The sequence below is a fragment of the Geotrypetes seraphini genome, chromosome 2 (genome assembly GCF_902459505.1).
Source record: "Geotrypetes seraphini chromosome 2, aGeoSer1.1, whole genome shotgun sequence".
Taxonomy (NCBI): domain Eukaryota; kingdom Metazoa; phylum Chordata; class Amphibia; order Gymnophiona; family Dermophiidae; genus Geotrypetes; species Geotrypetes seraphini.
Genome location: NC_047085.1, coordinates 230108468 through 230128093, shown reverse-complemented (window position 1 = coordinate 230128093; position 19626 = coordinate 230108468). Strand labels below are relative to the sequence as shown.

Here is a 19626-nt window from a genome sequence, read left to right as displayed (position 1 = left end):
GTCGGGTAGACTGCAGAGGGTTGGAGTAAAGGGCCAATATTCTGACTGGCGGGGAGTCACAAGCGGTGTGCCACAGGGATCGGTGCTGGGGCCGTTACTCTTCAACATATTTATCAATGACCTGGAAAAGGAGGCAAAGTGCGAGGTTATAAAATTTGCAGATGATACCAAACTGTGCGGCAGAGTTAGGTCCAGGGAGGAGTGTGAGGACCTGCAAAGGGACCTGGAGAAGCTGGAGGACTGGGCAAACAAATGGCAAATGCGCTTTAACGTGGAAAAATGCAAGGTCATGCATATAGGGAAAAAGAACCCGTTGTTCAACTACAAATTGGGGGGGGGGGGGCATTGTTGGGAGACAGCAGACTTGAGAGAGACTTGGGTGTGCTGGTGGATGCATCACTGAAGCCATCTGCACAGTGCGCAGCAGCCTCGAAGAAAGCCAACAGGATGCTGGGCATCATAAAGAGGGGCATCACAACCAGGACGCGGGAAGTCATCATGCCATTGTATCGAGCGATGGTGCGTCCACATCTGGAATACTGCGTTCAGTATTGGTCGCCATACCTCAAGAAGGACATGGCGGTACTTGAGAGAGTCCAAAGGAGAGCAACGAAACTGGTAAGAGGGCTGGAACACTGCCCATACGCCGAGAGGTTGGATAGGCTGGGGCTCTTCTCTCTGGAAAAGAGGAGGCTCAGGGGAGATATGATAGAGACCTTCAAGATCATGAGGGGCATAGAGAGGGTGGATAGGGACAGATTCTTCAGACTGAAGGGGACAACAGGTACGAGGGGGCATTCGGAGAAACTGAAGGGAGATAGGTTCAAAACAAATGCAAGGAAGTTTTTTTTCACCCAAAGGGTCGTGGACACTTGGCATGCGCTACCGGAGGAAGTGATCAGGCAGAGTTCGGTACAGGGATTCAAACAGGGATTGGACGGATTCCTGAAGGATAAAGGGATCGTGGGATACTGAGAGAAGTATCCAGGAAATAAGTATAGAAACCCGACCAGGTCGTGCATGTGCAAGGTTAGGACTTCGATGGGAAGATAGGACTTCAATGGGAAACCAAGGTGGCAAGGGGGCCCCTTCTGGTGATTGAGACAGGTCATGAGCTAGAGGAGCTAGAGGGACTCCGCTCCATAGAGGAACCAAGGGAATTTGAACCAACCGAGGACACCAGCAGAGATAACCACATCCACGAACAGGTCAGAGAGCTCGAAAGATTCATCGAGGAGGCCTGCAAGATGGTAGAAATACAGGATCACCCGCTCTTCAGAAGGGAACAAACGGATGGAGGACAGGACCTGCCAGGAGCCACCAGGACCCACCAGGACCCACCAGGAGCCGAGGGAGAGGAACCTTGCGGAGGAATCAACCAGGAGAAGGAAGGATTGGAGGATCCAATCATCGACACAGACCTGAGACCCAGGAGGAAGCTGAGGAGAGGAAAATCTGCTATCGTGGTGGGAGATTCAATCCTGAGAGAGGTGGACAGTCACATAGCAGGAGGCAGAGCTGATCGCCTAGTGACATGTCTCCCAGGGGCGAGGACAAAGGACATCTCCGACAGAATCGAGAGTATCATGGAGGGAGCTGAGACAGAGGACACAGCAGTGATAATCCACGTCGGAACAAATGACGTCAGCAGAAGGAATTTCAACATGACTACACTGACCGAGCAGTTTAAGATCCTGGGGAGGAAGCTGAAGCTGAGAACAGGGAAGATAGCCTTTTCAGAGATCCTGCCAGTACCAAGAGCAGATGCGAAGAGGCAGACCGAGCTGCAAGCAACAAATGGATGGCTGAGGCAATGGTGTGACGAGGAGGGTTTCCTCTTTGTACGGAACTGGTCAACCTTCCTGGGGAAAAACAAGCTCTATAGGAGAGACGGACTGCATTTGAGCACGGCTGGGATGAGGATGCTGGCACGTAACATCCAGACCTGCATAGACATGAATTTAAACTGATAACAAGGGGAAAGCCGATAGTCGATCTGACCTCGACACATCAGACCACAGTATCAAGCAAGGATACTGAAACAGAAAATGGCGATAGTGGACTAGAGACAAAATGGACACTTTATGGACATAAACCCAAAGATGCAGCACAGGGACCCGAGAGGCAACTAGAAATAAAGAGTAAGACAAGGAGGAAACAGCAGGACCCAGAGGGCTATCAAAGAAAAAAAAAGCGGGCAGAGGACGGGATAGACACACCACAGGAGGCAACACGTGAGGAGACCAGCAGGAGCAACAAATCAAGAGTAGATCCAAAAGAAAAGGTAACAAACTGGGACTTAAATTGCCTATATACAAATGCTAGGAGCCTAAGGACTAAAATGGGGGAGCTAGAAGTTATAGCCGGAAATAAGGACATAGACATAATAGGAATCACAGAGACATGGTGGACAGAGGACAACAAATGGGATGTGGCCCTTCCAGGGTATAAACTCTACAGGAAGGACAGAGCACACAAAAAGGGGGGAGGAATAGCACTGTATATAAAGGACTCCATTCCTTCATCCAGAACAGAAACAACAATAAGGGCGGACAGTCTGGAGTCACTATGGGTTAAGCTGACAGGAGGGGAAGGAGCTGACATCAAATTGGGATTGTACTATCGCCCACCAGGACAGTCAGAAGCAAACGACCTGGAACTGGAGGCCGAACTGAGGCAGGAGTGCAAAAGTGGAAGGGTGGTGGTTATGGGGGATTTCAACTATCCGGGAATAGACTGGGACATTGGGCACTCAAATTGCACGAGAGAAACTAAATTCCTAGAGGCGATAAGGGACTGTTTCATGGAGCAGCTGGTCACGGAACCAACGCGAGGGGATGCCACGCTAGACCTAATCCTCAACGGGCTAGAAGGACCCGCAAAGGAAGTGGTGGTAATAGCACCATTAGGGAACAGTGATCACAACATGATCCAGTACAAATTAAACATGGGAACATCAAAGGTGAAAAGAACCAAAACGACAGCACTCAACTTCAGAAAGGGAAACTACAAGGACATGAGGAAAATGGTAGGAAAAAAGCTCAACAGCAACTCAGGGAAGGTGAAGACCGTAAAGGAAGCCTGGACACTGCTTAAAGGCACAGTGCTCGAGGCACAAGACCTGTGCGTCCCAAGGTTTAGGAAAGGGTGCAAAAAAAAATCGAACTAGAAACCCAGCATGGATAACATCTGCAGTTAAAAAGGCGATAAGTGACAAGAAATCATCCTTCAAGAAATGGAAAAAGGATCCAACAAAGGAAAACCAGGAAGAGCACAAAAGACACCAGAAAGAATGTCATCGAGAGGTCAGGAAGGCAAAGAGAGAATATGAGGAAAGACTGGCAGGAGAAGCAAGAAACTTCAAACCCTTCTTCAGGTATGTGAAAGGGAAACAACCAGCCAGAGAGGAAGTGGGACCACTGGACGACGGAGACAGGAAAGGAGCGATAAAGGAGGAAAAAGAGATAGCTGAAAGGTTAAACAAATTCTTCTCGTCAGTCTTCACCAGAGAGGATACATCCAATATCCCAGAACCCGAGGTGATTATAAACGGAGAGCACGACGAAAGGCTGGTACAACTAGAGGTAAGCAAAGAGGATGTCCTCAGACAGATAGACAGACTAAAGAGCGAAAAATCACCAGGCCCGGACGGCATCCACCCAAGGGTACTAAAAGAACTGAGAAACGAAACAGCAGAGACACTTCGCCAAATATGTAACCTCTCCCTAAAAACTGGGGAGATCCCAGAGGACTGGAAAATAGCAAATGTCACGTCCATCTTTAAGAAGGGATCAAGGGGTGACCCGGGAAACTACAGGCCTGTGAGCTTGACCTCGGTTCCTGGAAAGATGCTGGAAGCAATGGTAAAGGACACAATCTGCGAACACATAGAAAACAATGGACAACTGAAGGCGAGCCAGCATGGCTTCTGCAAGGGAAGGTCATGCCTCACGAACTTGCTGTACTTCTTTGAGGGAATAAACAGTCAGATGGATAAGGGTGAATCCATAGACATCATTTACCTTGACTTCCAAAAAGCCTTCGACAAAGTACCACCTGAACGGCTACTTAAAAAACTGTGGAACCACGGGGTGCAAGGGGATATCTACCGATGGATCAAACACTGGCTAGCGGGCAGGAAACAGAGGGTTGGAGTCAAGGGCCAATACTCAGATTGGCAATGGGTCACGAGCGGAGTTCCGCAGGGGTCGGTGCTGGGACCTCTACTATTCAATATATTTATTAACGATCTGGAAACGGGGACAAAATGTGAGGTTATCAAATTTGCTGATGACACCAAACTCTGCAGCAGGGTTAGAAACACGGAAGACTGTGAAGACCTACAAAAGGACCTAACGAGACTGGAAGACTGGGCAAAAAAGTGGCAAATGAGTTTTAACGTGGAGAAATGCAAGGTCATGCATGTAGGGAAAAAGAACCCGATGTTCAACTACAAAATGGTCCTGCTGGAGCGCTGGTCTAAGACATGGCAACTCAACTTCAATGCCAAAAAATGCAAAATTATGCACCTGGGCAGCCAAAATCCATGCAAGTCTTATACCCTTAATGGCGAGATCCTAGCAAAAACGGTAGCAGAACGAGACTTGGGGGTAATCGTCAGTGAGGACATGAAGTCTGCCAATCAAGTGGAGCAGGCTTCATCCAAGGCAAGACAAATAATGGGTTGCATACGAAGGGGTTTCGTCAGCCGTAAGGAGGAAGTCATTATGCCATTGTATAGATCCATGGTGAGGCCCCACCTGGAATACTGTGTGCAATTTTGGAGGCCACATTATCGCAAGGATGTGCTGAGACTGGAGTCGGTGCAGAGAATGGCCACCCGGATGGTCTCGGGACTCAAGGATCTTCCATATGAAGAACGGCTTGACAAATTGCAGCTGTACTCGCTCGAGGAGCGCAGAGAGAGGGGAGACATGATCGAGACGTTCAAGTATCTTACGGGCCGCATCGAGGCGGAGGAAGATATCTTCTTTTTCAAGGGTCCCACGACAACAAGAGGGCATCCGTGGAAACTCAGGGGAGGGAAACTGCGAGGAGACACCAGGAAGTTCTTTTTCACTGAAAGAGTGGTTGATCGCTGGAACAGTCTTCCACTACAGGTGATTGAGGCCAGCAGCGTGCCCGATTTTAAGGCCAAATGGGATGGACACGTGGGATCTATTCACAGAGAAAGATAGGGGAGGGTCATTAGGGTGGGCAGACTAGATGGGCCGTGGCCCTTATCTGCCGTCTATTTCTATGTTTCTATGAACACTGCTAGGGGTGAGTAACCTGGAAAGGGACTTGGGGGTGATGGTCGACTCATCACTGAAACCATCGGCGCAATGTGCGATAGCCTCAAAGAAAGCAAACAGAATGCTGGGCATCATCAAAAAGGGTATCACAACCCGGACGAAGGAAGTCATCATGCCGCTGTATCGCGCAATGGTGCGCCCGCACCTGGAGTACTGTGTTCAATACTGGTCGCCGTACCTCAAGAAGGACATGGCGGTACTCGAGGGAGTGCAGAGGAGGGCGACCAAGCTGATAAAAGGTATGGAAAATTTTCCATAAGCTGACAGGTTAAAAATGCTGGGGCTGTTCTCCCTGGAGAAGAGGAGACTTAGAGGGGACATGATAGAAACCTTCAAAATCCTTAAGGGCATAGAGAGAGTAAATAAGGACAGATTCTTCAAACTGAGGGGAGCCACAAGCACTAGGGGTCACTCAGAGAAATTGAAAGGGGACAGGTTTAGAACAAATGCTAGAAAATTCTTTTTTACGCAGAGGGTGGTAGACACATGGAACGCGCTTCCGGAGGAAGTGATAGGCCAGAACTCTGTACAGGGGTTCAAGAAGGGTTTGGATAGGTTCCTGGAGGATAAAGGGATAGAGGGGTACAGATAGAACTTGAGGTAGGTTATAAAAGTGGTCAGAAACCACTTCACAGGTCGCAGACCTGATGGGCCGCCGCGGGAGCGGACCGCTGGGCGAGATGGACCTCGGTCTGACCCAGTGGAGGCAACTTCTTATGTTCTTATGTTCTTATGACTTGTTTGGGCCGCCGCGGGAGCGGACTGCTGGGCATGATGGACCTGTGGTCTGACCCGGCGGAGGCACTGCTTATGTTCTTATGTTCTTATGATTGTCTGTTCGAATGAGGACTACACAGTCGTGAAGATGATGCTGAAAAGCATTGAGAGCGTTGAAAATCGCCCTGAGTTCCAGCAGATTGATGTGACACTGACAATCCGTAGGGGTCCAATAGCCTTGAGTACGGAGACCATCTAGATGAGCCCCCCAAGCGTAAGTTGAAGAATCAGTCGTGAGAACCTTCTGATGAGTGGGCGTGTGAAAAAGTAAGCTCTGGATAGATTGGAAGAGAGCATCCACCAGCGAAGAGACTGTCAGAGCAGGAGTGACCTGGATGTGTCGAGTCAGAGGGTTGGAAACCTGCGTCCATTGAGATGTAAGGGTCCACTGCGGAATCCTGAGGTGAAGTCTGGCAAAAGGAGTCACGTGTACTGTAGAAGCCATGTGACCCAGAAGAACCATCATATGTCTCGCCAAGATGGACTGGTGAGAGGAGACCGAATGACAAAGCCAGAGAAGAGCTTCCAGACGTTGCTAAGGAAGAAACGCTCTGAGTTGGACAGTATCCAGAACAGCTCCGATGAATGGAAGAGTCTGAGAAGGCTGGAGATGGGATTTCGGAAAGTTGATTTCGAATCCCAGACTCTCCAGGAACCTGATAGTTCGCTGGGTCGCTAGGACGACTCCCTGAGACATGGAATCCTTGATGAGCCTATCGTACAGGTAGGAAAACACTTGCAGACCATGGTTCCTGAGTGCAGCGGCCACCACCACCATGCACTTGGTGAAGACTCTGGGCGACGAGGCCAAGCCGAAAGGGAGCACTCTGTATTGAAAATGAAGATTTCCCACCCGAAATCTGAGGTATGGACGGGAGGCCAGATGGATGGGAATGTGTGTATCGGCCTCTCTGAGATCCAGAGAGCATAACCAGTCGTTCTGCTCGAGGAGGGGATACAGGGATGCTAGGGTCAACATGCAAAACTTTTCTCTGACCAGAAATTTGTTGAGCACCCTGAGATCCAAAATAGGACGCAGATCGCCCGTCTTCTTTGGAACAAGGAAGTACCGGGAGTAAAAACCCTTGTTCTGTTGAGCCAAAGTAACTGGCTCGATAGCTCGGAGCTGAAGCAAAGCTTGAGCTTCCTGAAGAAGAAGGGTGGTCTGGGCAGAGGAGGAAGGATACTCTCTTGGAGGATGTTCCGGAGGAACTTGATGGAACTGAAGAGAGTATCCCTCCCTGACGATGGAAAGGACCCAGAGGTCAGATGCAACAGTGGTCCATTGGTGGTAAAAATGATGGAGACGACCTCCGATAGGGGAAAAACGGGAAATGGCAGAACGACTGAGGTTATGCTTTGTATCAGACAGTGGTACCTTGGGTGCTGAGGTGCCTTGGGTACAGCAGGTGGCTGAGGCTTCTACTACTTCTGAGGATGTTGCCTCTTGACAGGCTGACGAATAGAAGGAGCCTGTTTTGGTGGAAAACGCCGTTGGTAAATTAGAGGAGGGCGTGAAGGTCGAGGAGGAGCCGGCTTCAGCTTTGGACAGAGAATGGATTGAAAAGACTTCTCGTGGTCTGAAAGCGTCTTGGTGGCTGCCTCAATGGACTCGTCAAAGAGATCATTGCCAGCGCAAAGAACATTAGCCAGCCGGTCCTACAGGTTAGGATCCATGTCGATGGTACGGAGCCACGCCAGGTGCCGCATGGCCACCGAGCAAGCTGTAGCTCGAGCAGACAGCTCAAAGGCATCATAGGAGGACTGAAGAAGCTGCAGCCGAAGTTGGGACAAGGATGCAAGGACATCTTGGCACTCAAAATGCACACGAGAATCCAAATAAGGCATGAACTGAAGGATGGAGAGAAAAAACTCAAAATAGGTGATGAAATGAAAAATTATAATTGAGGACTCTGGAGGTCATCATAGAGTTTTGGAAGATGCGACGACCAAATCTGTCCATCGTTTTGCCCTCCCTGCCTGGAGGAACAGTGGCATACACCTGGGAAGGGTGAGATCTTTTTAAAGAAGATTCAACCAGAAGGGATTGGTGAGACAATTGAGCAATGTCAAACCCTTGTGATGAACAGTCCTGTATCTGGAATCCAATTTGCCTGGAACTGCTGGAATGGAATAAGGAGTTTCCAGACAGCGGACAAAGGTTTGATCCAAAAACTTGTGAAGAGGAAGCTTGAGGAATTCAGCAGGAGGTTGAGGAAGATGCATGGTCTCGAAATACTCTTTGGAAAACTTAGATCCAGTGTCAAGTTGAATATCCAAATCAGCTGCCATCTGACGGAGGAAAAATGAAAAAGACAGCTGATCTGCTAAAGCCTGGCCTCGAGAGGGACTCAAGGATGTCGAGTCAGCGTGCTCCAATGAAAAAGGAGATCTGGATGCAGAAAAAGAACCCACCGAGTCTTCAAGGTCCAGCAGCGGAAGGGTCGAAGCAGGCAGTGGGGAATATTGAAGAAATGGCTGCTTCCGATGAGGCAAGGCATGCCTGGATGAATGCTTCGAAGAATGCCTTGATCGATGATGTGAGCTGTGCCTTGAAGCAGGCCTCAACAAGCGAGGCGAGCGTGTCCCCGCCGAAACCCCCAGAGAATGGATAGGGCTGGAGGCCATGAAACAAAGCAGAGGCAGTTGAGTGGAAGAACCTCGAGGCAATCGCAAAGACTCTGCTCCTTGCATCAAGTGGACAGGTTCCAACGGAGGCATGGGCAAAGACTCTGCTCCTTTCGATGCATGCCGAGATGCCAGATCAGACACTCGCAGAGACTCTGCTCCCTGTAGAAAGTGTGAGTACGACTGAGGCACAGGAGGCGGCTCGACCTCACGGGAGACCTCCGCATGCCCAGGCTGGATTTGCGAGAGAAGCTTCGGCCCCATTGTGGTAAAGAGCTGAATGAATTGCTTCTCCAATAAGATCTGGAACGAAGCCAGCAAGAATGGATCTGCGTCTCCAACGGGACCACCTGCATGGACTTCGTACTCCCTCGAGGCAGTGTGAGAGTGCTTGGACTTAAAAGCCTTGGGCACTTTAAACTCCACCGGGGGAATGGGCTGCTGTGCTATCTGACCTGACGAGACAGAGGAAGGCACTGCAGCAAGCATCAAAGACATAGCCGGTACAAACGAGATAGGTTTGATGAGGCTTGGAGCAGAAGATGTGGAAAACTGTGGAGCCTCGGATGATGTCGAGGGCGAAGCACCCTTCGAGGACGAAAGCTCCATCGAGGACTCCATGCTGAAAAGCTGCTCCCACAGGATGCAATGACGCTTGAAGGCACGGGAATTAAGTATTGAGCAAGGCCGGCACGATTTCGGTAGATGTTGAGGCCCGAGACACCGAAGAGAGCGTCGATGAGGGTCCGTCAAGGAAATCACGCGCTGCACTTTTTAAAGCCGGTTGCAGGCCGGGACATAGGCCAAAATAGCTCTACCGCAAGATCGAAGCCGCGGGGCTGCGGCCATGTGGCCTGCCCGGTTGAATGGACGGAATTTTTTTTTTTTTTTTTTTTAAACAATAAAAGAACGATGAAAATCAGCGATTCTGAGAAAAAAGAACCCAAAACCGCGGACTAAAGAAGGCACAAGTGAAAAACACTTCACGCAGAGAGTCGAAGACGGACTTCTCGGATCCACGGAAAAGTAAGAACTGAGGAGACACGCCCTGTGCTGGGCAGGAAGGCACTCGTGCATGCGTGGTGTGGGCGACTCGAAACTTCGAGTTTCTTCAAGCAAGTCTGCTTGTGAGGCGTCTGCATCGGGGCTCCGTTGGATCACGTCACCCACTAGTGAGAATACCTGCCTGCTTGTCCTGGGATAACATAAATTATGTCTGAATTGTCATGACATCAGACGTACATATGGAGTAGTTGCAGGTGATGCTTGGGACAGTTCTGATTGTGTTAGTTCGGTTTTATGTGTTTTTTGAATAGAAGGGTTTTTCTTTCTTTTTTGAAGGTTTTGTAGTCTGTGGTCGAGGTCAATAGGTTGTAGAGTTGGGGGTCGAGTGCTGCAGCTCGAATGTCTAAGAGGTTGTCAAACAGTTTTTTTCTTTTGATGTTTTTGGTTGGAGGGTGTGTGAATGGTGCGTGAGTTCTCCTATGTCTGGTTGAGGTGGATTGAATTATTTAGCTGAAGAAATTAGTTACCCCTCCCCCATTCCACACACATTAATTTTCTTCCATTTTTGATCCCATTATAAAAAAACACTGATAGGTTCCCAGAAAAAAATACATTAAAATAAGAAGTGAAAACAAAGGCCCCTATAGATGAGAACATAACATAAGAATAGCCTAACTGGGTCAGACAAATGGTCCATCATGCCCAGTAGCCCATTCTCATGGTAGCCAATCCAGGTCACTAATACCTGGTCAAAACCCAAAGAGTAGCAACATTCCATGCTACCGATCCAGGGCAAGAAGACACTTCCCCCATGTCTTAATAACAGACTAGGGACTTTTTTCCTCCAGGAAATTCTTAAAACCACCTACACAATCTGCTTTTACCATAACTTCTGGCCACTTCATTTTTAAGTTTAGATCTTTCCTTCCAAACAGAGACCTTGCTAGCACAAGGTAACTTAACATGGGCTTAGCTGTGTAGGAAATGTAAATCTCCTCATACACCCACCATATAGTGCAAAAATGTGCAAAGGTCTGTTTTTTTTCTTTCGATCACTACATAGCCTAATGCCACACAAGCATATGTTACAAACATATTCTGAAGGTCAATGTTAAGGTTAACAAAGTTTCCTTCCTTGGACCAGCAGGAGATACTGACAAACCACTGGAAGAGATCCCAAAACAACTATCCAGGAACAACACCCAAAGACCCACTCAGTGTGTGAATCAGTTGAGTGGAGTGGACTAACTGGGGGGTGGAAATGGGCCCGGAGTTTGCTCAGCAGAATTTTCCAGACCACCTCTTCCTCTCAACACATTGACACGCTGCCACCACCACCACCACTAGAACACCTCACCGGGTAGGCCAGCAATGCTATAAACTTTATAAAACACATTATTATATTTTCTTATAAAGCACATATTTTAACTGAACTTCTGACATCCTCAGCCTTTCCATTCACAAAAATAGAAGGAAGAGAAGTTCCCATTTCCTGCTGTCTCATGTCCCTGACCTATACAATATTTTTCTTCTGCAGACCCTTCAAAAGTCTGACCAAATCCTCGTTTCACTTGCATTATAAAGTACTGAGGATGCCATCTCTCCCCAATCCCAGGTCCTAAAATCTAAGATAGTAGCACAAACTAGTGCTGCCAGATTCAAGAAAAAAAAATTTCGATTCAATTCAGCCAATTGAATTGGTTTATCGATTCGATTTTCCTGTCCAATTGGGTGTTTTTTTCAAACATCCTGGTGGGTTTATTTTATAACTTTTTCACCCCCCTTTGGCTTCTCCTAACCATACTGGCACTGTGGTGTAAATAAAATAAAGAAACAAAAATGACTTTTCCTCTCTCTGTTAAATCCTAGCTCACGTTTGTGGCCTAACACCAGCTCTGGCAGGATACACATTTCAAATCTGACATATTGTAATCACAAAACAGAAAATAAAATTAGTTTTTCTACCTTTTCTTGTCTGGTTATTTTGCAAATCTTGTTGGTCCAAGGCTCTGGTTGTCTTCTGATTACTTGCTTGCAAGGGTCTCCTTCTTTCTTCTTTCTCCTTGCTAACCATCCATCTGCCATCTTTGTCCTCCCCTTCCGTTTCCCTTCCCTCCCCCGGATGTCTGGCATCTTTTCTTTTTTTCGTCTCCCTCCACAGATCCACCTTTTCTTAACTACCCTTTCATCCAGCAGCTCTCCCTCCTTCCCCACCACCCCAGGGTCCACCATCTCTCCCTTTCTTTTCCCAACTACCCTCCTAACCAGTATCTCTATCCCCCCTCCCTCCACACCATCCCTTGTGTCCAACTTCTCTCCCTTTCTGTATCTTCCCTCCCTAAAATCCATGGTCCATCATCTCTCTCCCTCTCCTCTATTTTCAGACCCATTATTTCTTCCCACCCAAAGTCCGGCATAAGCACGTCTCTTTGATCCCCTCCCCCTTCCCTCCGTGTACTTCTACACCAGGGCCCCCCCTCCCCTGAAGGCCTGTCCCCCCTTAAAGGCCTGCACCCCCCGAAGGCCTGTCCCCCCCTTGAAGGCTGCCTGCCTGTTCCCCTTGAAGGCCTGTCCCCCCCCTTGAAGGCCTGCCCCCCCTTGAAGGCCTGCCTGCCTGTCCCCCTTGAAGGCCTGTCCCTCCCTTGAAGGCCTGTCTCCCCCCCTAAGGCCTGCCTGCTCGCCACACCCTGAAGGCCTACTGCCCCCCCGAAGGACCACTCATCCCCCTGGCCTCCCCGCACCATTTACCTAGGGAAGCAGCCTGCAGCAAGATCGCGATACCAGCGATCTTTGCGCTGCTTCGGTTCTGTTTCCTCCACCGCAGTCCCGCCCCTCTTCTGACATCAGAGAAGGGGCGGAACTGTGGCGGAAGAAATAGAGCCGAAGCAGCGCAAAGATCGCAGGCATCGCGATTTTGCTGCAGGCTGCTTCCCCAGGTAAATGGTGCAGGGAGGACAGGGGGGTGAATCCAGACGCAAGACCCGGACGTCGGAGGCTGAACCGGACGCAGGGGGGGGAACCAGACCGGGAGCACCCCCTCAGGGCTTGCACCCGGGGCTGACCTCCCCCCTCTTGGTACGCCACTGCTATTGGGATCATGCCATTGAAAAATGAGCAGGTCAAGATCTACTGAAATTTTAAAATACAAACAGAAGAACTTGAAAAACAATACTCCTGAAATCAGGGTCATAAAAAAAGTATGTTTACAGATATGGTAATACCTGGTATTAGAAGTGATTTAAAACAGCTCGAAACAAAATACTAAGGAGGAAAAAAAATCAATGGCAATAAATGTGATTGGAAATCTACAGTGATACTGATTGGACTACAAAATACTTGGAAATTTTACAATCCCATTACTTTTGCAAAAAACTTCCTTACTTAGAACATCATAAATTTTACACAGATATCTATGATTCCCAGATCCTTTAACAGGACCCAAATTAATGGAGTTAAAAATCAGTGAACATTGGCTGTGATGTGTCAAGAATTAAGACAATGATAATAATAACGAAAACAAACAGTTAGAGGATGAGTATGTAAGAATCATACCTGGAATCCATGAAAGCTGGACATCAATGGTTCTGTCTAGAGGAGGGAGAGAGAAGAAATATCAGCATATGAAGTTCTGGAAATATGCACTAGTAAACTTGAGTCAATAAAGGTATTTGCTCCCATCTTAAACCAAAACAGCATTTATACATACAAGTATGTACCAAAGATACAAGGGAAATCAATAATTTATCTACCTCAGTAGAAAAGAGTTTTCAAAACAATTTTGATTTATTTTTCAATGACTTTAACCCCTTTCAAAAGCATTCTTCTGTTTGACCTTCAAATCAGGACATTACAGCTTCCTTGACATCTTCATCACATGAAAACCACTATCCATTGAGAGATTTCTTAAAAACTTGGAACAGGAAATAATTTGAGGGAGTCGGGTCAGGTCTGTAGGGTGGATGGTTCAGCTGCTGAAACCCACATTTTTGGATGGCAGCCTATGATTGTCCTGACGTGTGCACAGGTGCATTGTCGTGAAGAAGCAGCACGCCTACTATGAGTTTTCCTAATCTTTTTTCCTTGATAATAATAATAAAGCACAGTTACTTACCGTAACAGGTGTTATCCAGGAACAGCAGGCAGATATTCTCTACATGTGGGTGACATCATCCACGGAGCCCCGACGCGGACAGCTTTTCAAGCAAACTTGATTCAAGATCTCAAGTTTGCTAGCACTGCACCGCGCATGTGCGTGCCTTCCCATTCAGCTAGAGGGCACGTCTCCTCAACGTGGTCTTCAGTTCAGATAGCTAGCAAAGAAGCCAACCCGGGGAGGTGGGTGGATTGCGAGAATATCTGCCTGCTGTCCCTGGATAACACCTGTTACAGTACGTAACTGTGCTTTATCCCAGGACAAGCAGGCAGCATATTCCCTACATGTGGATGACCTCCAAGCTAACAAGGAAGGGACAGTGGGAGAGTTGGAAAATTAGGAAAACAGATTACGCAAAACCAACTGGCCGAACCGTCCGTCGCCCTGGAAAAAGCATCCATACAGTAATAAGAGGTGAAAGTATGAACCGAGGACCAAGTGGCGGCCTTGCAGATCTCTCAATGGGTGTAGACCTGAGGAAAGCAACAGACGCTACCATCGCTCTGACCTTGTGCCCCGTGACCCGACCCTACAGCGGGAAAGACTAGCCTGAGCGTAGCAAAAAGAAATACAAGCAGCCAACCAGTTGGACATGGTGTGATTGGAAACAGGACGGCCCAACCGATTAGGATCAAAAGAGAGGAAAAGATGAGGAGCCGTCCGATGAGACTGGGTGCATTGGAGGTAGAAGGCCAACGCCCTCTTACAGTCAAGAGAGTGAAGCACCACTTCACCAGGATGAGAATGGGGCTTCGGAAAAAACACCGGAAGAACAATGGTCTAGTTGAGGTGGAAATCCGAAACCACCTTGGGGAAGAACTTCGGATGAGTATGAAGGACCACCTTGTCATGATGAAAAACAGTAAAAGGCGGGTCCACAACCAGAGCTTGCAGCTCACTGACTCTACGAGCAGACGAAAGCACAACAAGAAATACTCCTTCTAAGTAAGGAACTTCAGGTGAATCTTATCCATGGGCTCAAACGGAGGTTTCATTAATTGAGCCAGAACCACATTAAGATCCCAAACCACCGGGGGAGGTTTGAGAGAAGGATGAACATTAAAAAGGCCCTTCATGAATCGAGAAACCACTGGATGGATGGAGAGCGATTTCCCATCAATTGGCTGATGGAAGGCAGCAATTGAACTAAGGTGGACTCGAATAGAAGTCGATTTGAGACCAGACTGAGACAAGTGGAGCAAATAATCCAGCACCGAGAGCAAGGCGGCAGACAGCGGCTCCAGCTCACGCGAAGCACACCACGCAGCAAACCTAGACCACTTCTGGGAGTAGCATTGTCGAGTATAACTTTTGCGAGAAGCCTCAACAACATCCCAGACCGACTGAGAAAACCCAAAGGAGGGAGTTAGATGCACAGGAACCAAGCCATTAAGTGCAGAGACTGAAGATTGGGATGCAGCAGCGAACACTGACCCTGAGACAGCAGCGAAGGAAACACAGGCAGAAGCAGTGGATCCCGGACACTGAGCTGAAGGAGAAGGGAGAACCACGGCTGCCGGGGCCAACGAGGAACTATCGGCATGAGCCGACTTGAGCTGCACGAGGGTCTGCAGAATCAGGGGAAAAAGAGGGAACGCGTAGAGGAACCGGCCCGTCCAATCCACAAGGAAAGCATCCGCCTCGAGACGGTCCGGGGAGTAAATCCTGGAACAGAAGAGAGGCAATTTGTGATTGAGGGGTGAGGTGAAAAGATCTACTTGCAGCGTCCCCCTGCGAGCAAACACCTGACGCAGAATCAAGGCATGAAGTGACCATTCGTGCGGCTGGAGAAGACAACTCAGCCTGTCCGCAAAGCAGTTGTGCTCTCCCTGGATGTAGACCGCTCGAAGGAAGATATTGTGGTGTATCGCCCACTCCCAGAGCTGAAGAGCCTCCCGGCAAAGAGACAGGGAACCCGTACCCCCCTGTTTGTTCACATAATACATCGCCACCTGGTTGTCCGTATGAACCAGGACCACCTGATCCCAAAGCAAATGCCGAAAGGCGACCAGGGCATTGTAAATGATGTGGCAGCGACGGTCGGCGCTCAACCAAAGACCCTGTGTTCGGAGGCCGTCAAGGTGAGCCCCCCCAGGCATACGCGGAGGAGTCCGTCGTCAGGACCCTCCGCAGCAGTGGCGTGAAAAAGAGAAAACCTCTCAAAAGATTTGAAGAGAGCATCCACCAACGGAGCGAACGCCTCAAAGAGGGAGTCACCACAATGCGTTGAGAGGCGGGATCCCGGTCCTGCCTCCACTGGGACGCCAGAGTCCACTGAGGTATTCGGAGGTGAAGTCTTGCAAAAGGAGTCACATGAACAGTGGAGGCCATGTGACCCAACAGGATCAACATCTGCTTGGCGGAGACCGTGGACTGAAGGGAGACCTGCCGGCAGAGGTGGATGAGGACGGCCTGCCGAGGCTGAGGCAGAAATGAGCGGAGGTGAACCGTGTCCAGCACCACCCCAATGAACTGCAGAGATTGACAGAGGCACAACTGGGACTTGGGAAAGTTGACCTCGAAGCCCTGGCGCTGAGGGTCTCCATCTGGAAGCATCTGGCTTGGCCTCCGCGTGTGCAGGTCGCTGGACTAGATGGACCTAGGGTCTGATCCGGTGAAGGCGTTTCTTATGTTCTTATGAAGGAAGATAATAGTCCTTGGGTCGTGAGATAACCCCCCTCCGTGACGGTGCTTTGATAAACCAATCGTTGAGGTACGGGAACATCTGAAGGCCCTGGAACCATAGGGCTGCCGTCACCACCACGAGACATTTGGTAAAGACTCGGGGGGGACGATGCGAGCCCGAACGGGAGGACCCGATACTGCAGGTGGAGGTCCCCCACCTGAAAGCGAAGGTACCTGTGAAAAGCCGGGTGGATCGGGATGTGAGTATAGGCCTCCTTGAGGTCCACGGAGCAAAGCCAGTCCCCCTCGTCCAGCAGGTGGTACAATGTGGGGAGTGTGAGCATACGGAACTTCTCCTTGGCCAGGAATTTGTTCAGCTTCCAGAGATCCAGGATAGGGCGCAGATCTCCGGTCTTTTTGGGGACCAAAAAGTACCGGGAGTAGAACCCGGAGCCCCGCTGACCCAAGGGGACCTCCTCCATCACCCGGAGGCGAAGAAGAGTGTGAGCCTCCCGGAGAAAGAGGGGGAGTTGCGCTCTGCTGGAAGGAAACCCTCTTGGGGTGCAGTTCGGAGACGGTGTCCGGAAAAACAGGGAATACCCCTCTCTGATGACGGAGAGGACCCAATTGTCCGTACTCAGCACTTCCCAGCGGAGATAAAAGGCCCGGAGACGGCCCCCTATAGGCAGAGGAGAAGGCTCTAGGATGGAGGGGACCAGCCCGCTTTAACCCAGACAGTCAAAAAAACGGCACAGGCATAGCCGCCGCAGGGGCCTGAGGCTTTTGAGGGGCCCGCCGTTGCTGCTGATGCCGAGGAGGTGGTCTCGAAAACGCCAGCATCGATTTCTGGGGATAGCGCCGGGGAGGCAATTTGTAGGACTTGGGAGGAGCGGCCTTCGCCTTGGATCGGACCAAGGAGGTAAAGGAGCGCTCATGCACGGAGAGACGTTTAGTGGCCGCCTCGATAGAGTCATCAAAGAGTTCGTTGCCCAAGCAGGGGAGATTTGCCAGCCGATACTGAAGATTCGGGTCCATATCGACTATGCAGAGCCAAGCCAGGCGGCGCATGGCTACCGCAAAGGCGGTGACCCTGGAGGACAGTTCAAAGGCATCATATGTCGCCTGAAACATATAAAGCCTAATCTGCGACAGCGTATCCAGGAGCCGGCAAAACTCCGCCTGGCGATGGACCGGAAACTCATCCAGGAAGGAGGGCAGAGTCTTAATGCACTTCTTAAGATAGAAAGTGAACGTAAAATTGTAGTTCAGGACCCTGTTCGCCATCATCGAGTTATGATATAGGCGCCTGCCAAACTTATCCATAGTCCGGCCCTCGCAGCCCGGCAGAACAGCCGCATAGATACGGGAAGGATTGGATTTCTCCAGGGTAGATTCCACCACCAGAGACTGGTGGGAGAGTTGAGCTTTTTCAAACCCCTTACAGGGGACGATCCGGTACCGGGATTCCATTTTGGACAGAATGGCCGGGATAGCATAAGGAGTCTCCAAATTCCGGAAGAAAGTCTGCTGTAAAACCAGATTCAAAGGGAGACAAAGTGATTCCTTCGGCAGATAAGGAAGTTCCATCTCCTCCAAATATTCCTGGGTCTACCTGGAATCAGATTGGAGATCCAATTGCAGGGCCTTGCCCATGTCCACCACAAATCTGGTGAAGGAGGACGGCCTGCCCGCAGAAGGGCCCACCAGGGGGGAAGCCGAGCGAGACTTTGGGGCAGCCAAAAATGAGGGGGAAGCCTCTCTTGAATACTGCGCCGGTACATCAGTGTCCACAAGCACGGACGTCGAGGAGGCCCCACTAAAAGAACGAGGGGTGGGTCGACGACAGCTTGCGTTTAGCAACCCAGGCAGGAGAGGACCCGGGGGTCTGTGGGACGGAGGTCCGAGGCGCCCGCCCTGGCGAGTCCCGGGAAGAAGAAAACCGCCGACATGGAAGGGAGGCGGGAGTCCTTGATCTCGGGGCCCCATGGTCCGGGGACCGAGATGGCCTGGGAGAGTGGAGGAGAGTAGGGTCCAACCGTACGAGGTCTGACGGTTGAACGGACCCCGTAGTGCGAGGGCCCTGTGATCTGCCCCGCTTCGGGGGAGAATCCTGGGCCGCTTCGCAGCCCTCTGCCTCGAGGGAGAAAGACCCCTTGACCGGTGCTTCGCGCGAGGACGGGCAGCGGGAGAAGTACACCTCGAGGGAACAGGCGAGGAATCACTCAAGGAGAGGCGTCGAGACCGTCGCTGCTTGCCTCGAGGGCCCTCAGCATGATGCTCAGGCTGGTACACAACGGGCGAGGTTGAGGCCGGGGCAAGCTGGGCCAAAGCCGAGGAGATCTGGGTGGTTAAAATAGCCTTAAGCATATCCTTGAACATCGGCATCGAGACCAAGGGGTTCGGACAGACGGACGCCCCCATGCACTCCAACGAGGGTGACCTTGAGGTAGAGTATTCCTGTAAAGTGGAGGCATGCTTGGGAGGAGGTCTCGTCGAGGCCGGCAGGACTACACTCACTGCCTGGGAGGCCAGAGACTCTGAGGATGGCTTCTTCGGTAGCTGAGCTGAACCAGAAAGAGGAAGAAGAGACTTACCCAATGTCGAAGTCTTCGAAGCCGGAGCCCCTGAGTGCTTCGAGGCCAAGGGGGACTTGCTCGGGACCAAGGTCTTCGAGGCCGACGTCGAGACCGAGGTCGGGGTGGGACCCGCTTCCATGGCAAAGAGGTCCAAAATCTTGGCCCAACGCCAACGGAGAGCCCGAGGTAGAAGGGTAGCATAACGAGGGCAAGAGTCCATAGGGTGATCAACCCCCAGGCAACGGATACACCAACGGTACGGGTCTGTGATGGAAATAACCCGACCGCACTGTGTGCACTTTTTGAACCCGGTGAGAGGCCGGGACATAGGGCAGAGAGAACAAGCCGCAGCCACGCTAGGCCGAGCGGCCACCGAAGAACCAGGAGTCCCCGGGTGCAGGTCGATGAAGGAAAAAACAAAAAATATATTTTTTTTTTATGGGCAAGAAACGCAGCGCACAGCGACTTCCGACTAGGAAAAACGAAGCCGTGGTGCAAGAAAGGCACTTTTAGGATTGCAGAGAAGAGAGACAGGGCTTTCTGGCTC

The 19626-nt window shown here is 50.3% G+C and overlaps 1 protein-coding gene across 12 annotated transcripts in view; it reads right to left on the bottom strand.

Annotated features, from left to right (window-relative positions):
• Window positions 1-19626, bottom strand: part of RBFOX2 (RNA binding fox-1 homolog 2) — an 839083-nt gene that overhangs the window by 697377 nt on the left and 122080 nt on the right. For all 12 annotated transcript variants that reach the window (XR_004538493.1, XM_033935143.1, XM_033935145.1 and 9 more), the window contains exon 2: window positions 13278-13313. Coding sequence is in view for 11 of the 12 variants with exons in the window: in XM_033935143.1 (XP_033791034.1) it covers window positions 13278-13313 (36 nt within the window). In the remaining variant the exon portion in view is untranslated. The remainder of the gene's footprint in view (window positions 1-13277; window positions 13314-19626) is intronic.